Source organism: Paramormyrops kingsleyae, chromosome 6 (genome assembly GCF_048594095.1).
Source record: "Paramormyrops kingsleyae isolate MSU_618 chromosome 6, PKINGS_0.4, whole genome shotgun sequence".
NCBI lineage: Eukaryota > Metazoa > Chordata > Actinopteri > Osteoglossiformes > Mormyridae > Paramormyrops > Paramormyrops kingsleyae.
The window spans coordinates 11745225-11752845 of NC_132802.1; the positions used below are offsets into that span (position 1 = coordinate 11745225).

The 7621-nt window shown below is 41.4% G+C and overlaps 1 protein-coding gene across 2 annotated transcripts in view; it reads right to left on the bottom strand.

Annotated features, from left to right (window-relative positions):
- The window catches only part of LOC111855749 (sarcolemmal membrane-associated protein-like), a 28724-nt gene extending 22155 nt beyond the window's left edge, over positions 1-6569 (bottom strand). For both annotated transcript variants that reach the window (XM_023835067.2, XM_023835068.2), the window contains exons 1-2: positions 5211-6569; positions 1137-1284 (exon numbers count right to left, since the gene is read on the bottom strand). In XM_023835067.2, the coding sequence (XP_023690835.2) occupies positions 1137-1284; positions 5211-5408 (346 nt within the window). In that variant the 5' untranslated portion in view covers positions 5409-6569. The remainder of the gene's footprint in view (positions 1-1136; positions 1285-5210) is intronic.
- Positions 6570-7621: the final 1052 nt, after the last annotated feature.

A 7621-nucleotide genomic window follows, 5' to 3' on the forward strand; every position in this document is an offset into this window, starting at 1 on the left:
GATCTGGCTAGAGGTTAATGAAGTTTCCCTATTTAGGTACTCAGTCCTGTTCACATCAGCAGTCCAGAAATATAACATAAAACAAGCCAGCCAGTAGATGGCACAAATGAGTACATCCAACTTCTATACACCTCATCTAGTGTGGCAGCAAGCCAGGAGCCTATCCCAGAAAACACAGGGCACATCCTGGAAGAGATGCCAGCCCATCACAGGGCACACACTAAGGGCAATTTACAGAATGGCGGGGGGAATGTGGATTACCTGAAGGGAACCCACAGATACAGAGAAAAATTTAAAGTAAAAAGTAAAATTCATACACACAGAGCCCACGGTGGGAACCAAACCGCTAACCCTGATCTCCCCCAATGAGCCGTAGCGGCATTCAGAACCTAATCCAATGATATTTACACACAATATGCTCCACAAATTGTTAAATAGCTTTAACGAGAAACTAAAGTGACTACCTACTATTATAAATACCATTAAGAGACTTGATATTGGGAATTACTAGCAGGAAAATATATAACATAAACAAAAGAAGATGTGCTGTAGGATCTTAATGGAAGCTAAAATTACATGAAATCCAATGCAAGCAGGAAAGGTTGGCATCTATTTTCAGCTATACTATTTGTGTAATAAAAAATTAGGTGTAATATAGTTTTAAAAAAAATATGATTTCAGGAGACACCAGCTGAGTTAGAGAGAGAGAGAGAGAGATGGAGATGGAGATGGAGATGGAGCTTTTCCACTGGAGAGACTAGTTACAACACGGTTCCAGCCAGCCTGCAATTTCCACGGCAGAAGGCGTTGCCGGGTTTGAAGAGAGACAGAGACTTAAAACCAAAGAGGTAAGCAAGAGATGCTTATTTACTGTTCATAAGCCATGTTATGCAAGTATTAAGTACTACAATTAACATTTGCTTGTGTAAATCAGCTTTACGAAACAATTCTGTTCAGCTGTTCAATAATACTTTTTTTTTTTTTTAAGTAGGAGTTTGGAAATGTTCAAGTTCCGAGTTATCTGGAATACATCAATACATCACGATTTGCAATACTATTGAATAATAAATAGAATATGCATTTTCTTCCTTCGGTGAAAAAGCACATAGAGAGAGAGAGTGTGCACTATCTAGTACCTTTTCGGGTGTTCTCAGTCACATCCACCCCGAACTGGACGACATCGCCGGAGAGGACCTCGCAGGGGGGGCTCTCTTCTGAGCCCCGACTTAAGCGCTGGCTGTTCACAAAAGTGCCGTTGCTGCTCTTAGTGTCCTGGAGGTAGAACTGCATGCAGAGGACACAGCGTCAGTCAGCTAAGGGAGTGCAATGCAAAGCTCTGCCTATATACCGCAGGTGAAAAGATGCCAACCCAGTAAGAGGACGGGGCAGGTGGAGAATAAGGTCTCAACCTAGCGCTCATCCCCATGACCTTATCCCACGCAGCAGTCTTCCAACTGCTTATCCAATTGGGAGGCTTGGAGCCTATCCCAGGAACCACAGGCCGCAAGGCAGGGGAAGACCCTGGATGGGATGCCAGACACTAGTTCACCTAACCGCCTGTCTCTGGGCTGGAGGAGGAAAGCAGTCCCCGGAAGAAGCCCATGTTAGTAGGGAGCAGTTGGGATTTGAATCTCCAGCCCTTGAGGTATGAGGTAACAGTGCTACCCACTGAACCACGGTTCTGTCCGAAGACCTTGTTTCTTATATAAATAAAGGACAGGGCCAAGAACCGTCCCATAGATTGTACAGGACTATGCCTCTAAACAGAAACCTAATGAAGATGCATGAATGCAAAGCTCTTTCCTCTCAGCAGCACCAAAATCCATCAGCAAGCATCGGCTATTAGGAGATACTGAGCTGTACTGAACACCTTGTGTCAGGCGCAGCAAGGAAGCCCCCTCCCCCGGGGCGGACAGCAAAGACAGAGCACAAACAGAGCTGCTGCAGGCCGTCTGCGGTTTCACCCAAACTTGTGTCATCTGCCAAACAGGAAGAGAAATTCCCCAACAGCCAAATAAAACTGGCTGGGTTCCAGGCACAGCTAAGCCTGAGAAAAACCAGGGACCACACAGGAAGAAAAAACATGCGGAATAACAGAAAAATCATTTACACAACCTCTCTAACTGCTTTGGCCCGATCTGAGTAGTATACACTTCTAATAAAATATGAATGCAACAGAATGTCCCATTACGTGACAAATATATTTGAGGCAGATGCTTGTGCCCAAAGTGTGGTACAAGGAAGGCAAACAACACATCAAAAGTACACAGCTGTCTCCTTGACAATTAAGACACAAATGCTGCAAGGCAAAGCTTCTACCAGTAACAAGTGTGAGTTGTCATTGGAGCTGATGCAGTACACTCCGTATCAAACCATTGTATGAACATAACTAATAATTTCATGACAATGGAACACTTACGGGCATGCACCCTGACTTCACGTTTTCAAAAGAAGACAACAAAAAACTGGCAGCTAAAATGGTAAAAGCCAAAATGATGTACTAAACAGTGCATGGATACTTATACCTCTGAAGAACTTACAGACTATTATTTGGCGATTTAACCAGTATCACTAAGTTATTAATTTTGCTTTTGACATTTTCCTGAAAACAGAAATGAGATTCCTCAAGATTTTTTCCAAGATAAGAATTACACAGAGCTGCCCATTAATTAAAATTAACTAAAAAGACTGCATCTATACAGCCTTTACAGTAACATCTAGTATTTTAACAGGCTGTCTTAAGAATGAATTAAACAACTGGCACTTTTGCAGCTAGATATTTACTAACTGGCACTTGAGGTCAGATTCCGTGTTTGAGGACATCACAGCAGAGGCATTCCTTAATTACAATGCTGCCCACAGAAATTCCCCGAATCACTGTCTCCAGTGAATGTTTATGGCCCTGTAGGCACAGACCGTTTAGCAATTCTGCAACAACAAATCAGATCACATGAAATCACTGCAAATATCTCAGTATATCTGCCAGTGGGAAAGATGAGTTATCCCTATTCCATTTTTATTAAGCATCTGTTTACACGGTTAGTGATACAGGCAGTTAAAATAAAGAGGTACAGCAGTTACAAACAGCCAAATAGAGCTGATGCACCCAATTTTTCTGTATTTCTTAATACAGATGGGGACAGCACAGAGTTGAAAAGCTAAACCGTGAAATCTTAGCGATAAGAGCTGATATACCCACAGAAGGTTAAACATGGTGATTGGTGAATTTTTTTCTTTTGTTGGTGGCCAGAGCTTATATTTACACTAAGCATGTAAAGAACCACACAGTCACCACCTGGGGGTCTATGACCTTTGACCTCCACTGCCTCTTCAAAGTCATTACTGACACCTATGGTCTTCTAGTCCACTCACAGTCATTTTGTTTATGAAGCTAAACAGACATGGGTGGTAATATGGTAAATCATGGTATACCATGGTATTTTAGGTATACTATGGCATTTTATCATGGTAAATTCTTTTTTGGTTGACCTCCATGATGGACTACCATGGTATGATGTTTGAATGGTAAGATATGAAAGATGAGATTGAGATACCACCCAAGCCTACTAAACAATTCACTGTCTAGTCTTAATACAGCTGTATAAGAGACAAGCTTACCTCACTATCCTGACACACCCAAAGACAAACACACGAGAGAAAAAGGCTTAAAAAACAAGCATTTTACGCAGCAGACAATCTAGCCCAGTCAGCTCTTATAGGGCTGCTCAGCGTTCCCATTTTAATCCTGTTCAGAGGTGCAAAATTTAACATCATATGATGCTGAACATTCAGAATTTTGAATGAAATAATGACACATTGAGAAAATGATGAGGAGAAAAAGGGTTTGTCCACTTGTGTTTGGCAGCATGTGAATGCAGGGTGGACATAAATTAAACACTCTTGTTAAGAACCTCAGAGAAACATATTTGAAAATGTTTAAAACATTATGTGATCCCATCCCCCTCCAGTAGCCGGATTTATTTTTATACAAACCATTTTAATATTATGAATGAACTGCAAAGCAGATTTATTTTTGTTTCTAAGCACGTAGCCATTCTACCTTCTTGAGATAAGTGGCTTCATTTATGCCAGCACAAATTACTGGGACAAGGTCTGCGGGACAAATCTTTAAATACCTTAAGAAGCAAATGTGACATTTTATGAATGTTCCTCGATGCGTATTCATACTCATAAATACCATGTAATTGCCCATATGAAATACAAGAATTTAAGCACTTATAACAAGGTTAGCTGGCTCTAGCCTAATCCAGCACACACTTTAATAAGCCCCACAGCTAACCGATGCTTTGGAAAAAATAAGCAGGTAATCAAATATGAACCTAACAAAAATTCCAGATCTTACTCAGATCACGACACCCTCTGAAGCAACTTGTATCTTTTTTTAAGGGACAAGCCAGCCAATGACTACTGAAGGCCAGCTCCTTGGCTCAAAATTAGCCTGCACCTGTTGGGAGTCTGGCAACAGCCACACTGCAACAGTGCAAAACCGCACTCTCTCACCAATACCTGAATGCACATCCATACACTCTCTGAACATAAACTGGATGAAGAAAACACAGAACCTTTTCCTTAAGGAGATCATTAAAGAGTCAGGAGGTCACCACAGAAATTTCACAGACATCACAGCAGAAGATGCACCATTAGAGCTAATATTGTCAACATAACAGATTTTTACACTGCAGTGCATAATTAAATGAAATCAACAGAATGTTGATTTTCTATCAATCTTGAATAATGCTGAATCATCCAAGCTTCTTTCATAAATTTTTTTTTTGAGACGATAACCTAATAAGATTTTAAGAACACACACTTTTAAGCAGTTTTAAATAGACGAAGCAACAAATATTTTCCCTCTAAAAAGCCACAATTTATTTAATCTCTTGGCAAAACTTGTACTATAGTACTTAAGGTGTTATACATTTAGAAACAATAGAAATGTAACAACTTGGACACATTAAATAATTGTAAAATGTTCAGATAAATTAAAAGCACACGAAGCCAAGTATTTTGCAATGTTTCAGAGCTTCTTCTTAATAATAATAATAATAATAATAATAATAATACAATTTCCAGGGAGATGATTTAAGAGCATGATCTCGCATTTTCCAGGAACTAGACCTAAAAACAGTGTCAGAAACCTGACCGGAGGCTTATCACATGAAAGCGGGCTGATTTCGCAGGGCACCGACCTTGCCCAGCTTGTGGTCGAACCACACCAGCGCATGATTCCGCGACAGGACCTTGCAGTCGAAAGTGGCGTTGTTGGGCCCCGGCCGACACCGGGCCACTGAGCGGCCGATCTTGACCGGTTCGTCCAGGTACACATGGCGCTCCTGGAAGGCGTGCGAATTCAGGCGGCAGGTGAACACCGCCAGTGCCGACGGCATTGATGAAGGTGATGGCTTGGAAGGGCTCTCACTCCAGAACTGACGGAAAGCAGCAGCTCTTGATCCGACATGCAATTAAGTTCCCTTTAGAGTTCGTCGAAATAGTTATATCTGGATTTACAGCAATGCAACAGATCTACATCACGGTCCACGACCTCCTCCTAACACCACATGCGCCCCATCTCACATACCCATCCCATGTTTCCGAAGCATAAAAACATTTACCAAAAACTTCTTCCATAAAAACGCATACCCCTCAAGTAAACCGAAACTCGGCCACAGCAAGTTACCATTTACCTGTCTCGAAATCTCGATGGCTAGCTAGGATTCCACGGTCCGACCACATACTGTAGGCGTGAAATCTGAGAAACTGCCGAATTTTCTTTTAAAACAGGCTAATGAATTAATTAAACATATATATTTTTTTGTAAACTACCGGACATTATTCTTCAGCCTAGGTTAAGTACTTAATTTACCTAGTCTTCCTTAGCCAACTACCGGGGTGTGACTGTGGGTTTCGGACACCGATTTTAGCTGAGCTCGGACAATTATCTTTTACCACTTACACCGCACTCACTGTTCAAATACTCCCACTGACAACGTTCATTAGCACGCCGGATAACCCGAAACACACGGCCGCTTCTCCGGACACACGGTGACAGCTAGAACACCGCCTTCGGCTATTTCGGGTAGCTAGCCTGCCGCATCTCCATCCCAGACTATGACTCCGTTTGCTCTACGGTTATCCGCCCAAGTACTTCACCACTATCAGCACACCCGTATTAGACAAAATCCGCACTCTATCCCGGTTACTAACCAGTCGTCCAACAGTTTAATCACCCGGCTACCTAGTCACTAGCAATACGACCAGACCGCGAGCTGTTCTGACTGGAAGTCCTGTTAACTCCTGCATATCAAAATAAAAATTACCAGCCATCTAAGCTGCTTCCTTAAATCTCCATCTTCAAAGTATATTTCCAAGGTAAGCCAGTGGTCAGACTTAACTTTCCCATTTGTAGCTTTAACCTTGCCAACCAGCTAACACATGACTACATGTATAAGGTTAAGCCAAAACTAAAACTGTTAAATAACTATGCTGAAATGACTGCACTGCAACAGATACAGAGCGATCCTTCTTCTTCTGCCAATGGTCCACGCTTGGTAGGTTGACGTCGGATGGGCGCGTTGCTGCCACCTACAGCTCTGGATGTATATTCGAACACGAATAAGGTGTTTCCAGACGAGGATCATCTGACATCTCAGCAATTATTTCTTCATGGTCAAAAGAGAAATAAAGAACTGTCTTCTTATTTAAATACGTAAGGCTTTTAAAATTATAAATTTAATATTATTTTTTTATAGCAATGATATAGTACAGAATACTTGTGTATGAAAACATGATTTTTAAAAATTCAGTATTTAAGAACATAAGAACATAAGAAATTTACAAACGAGAGGAGGCCATTCGGCCCATCAAGCTCATTTGTGGAGAACTTAACTAATAGCTCAGAGTTGTTAAAATCTTATCTAGCTCTGATTTAAAGGAACCCAGGGTTTTAGCTTCCGCTACACTAGCAGGAAGACTATTCCTTACTCTAACTACATGCTGTGTAAAGAAGTGCTTCCTCAAATTTGTTTTAAAATGTTCTCCCACTAATTTCCACTTATGGGCACGAGTTCTAGTATTTAAACTAATATTGAAATAGCCATTTGGCTGAACAGCATCCAGACCCGTTAGAATCTTATAGACCTGGATCATGTCCCCCCTTAGTCTCCTTTGCTCAAGGCTAAACAGATTCAGCTCAGCTAGCCTCTCCTCATAAGACATTCCTCTAAGACCAGGAATCATTCTCGTAGCCCTCCGTTGCACCTTTTCTAAGGCAGCAATGTCCTTCTTAAGGTATGGTGACCAAACCTGCACACAATATTCTAGGTGGGGTCTTACCAAGGAATTATATAAATGTAACATCACCTCCCTTGACTTAAACTCCACACACCTAGAGATATAACCCAACATTTTATTGGCCTTTTTTATTGCTTCCCCACACTGACGAGAGTGGGACATGGAAGCATCAACATACACACTGAGATCTTTCTCATAATCAGCTACCTTTATTTCAGTGGAACCCATAAAATATCTGTACTTTATATTTCTGCTCCCTGCATGGATTACCTTACATTTATCTGTGTTAAGTTTCATCTGCCAAGTATCA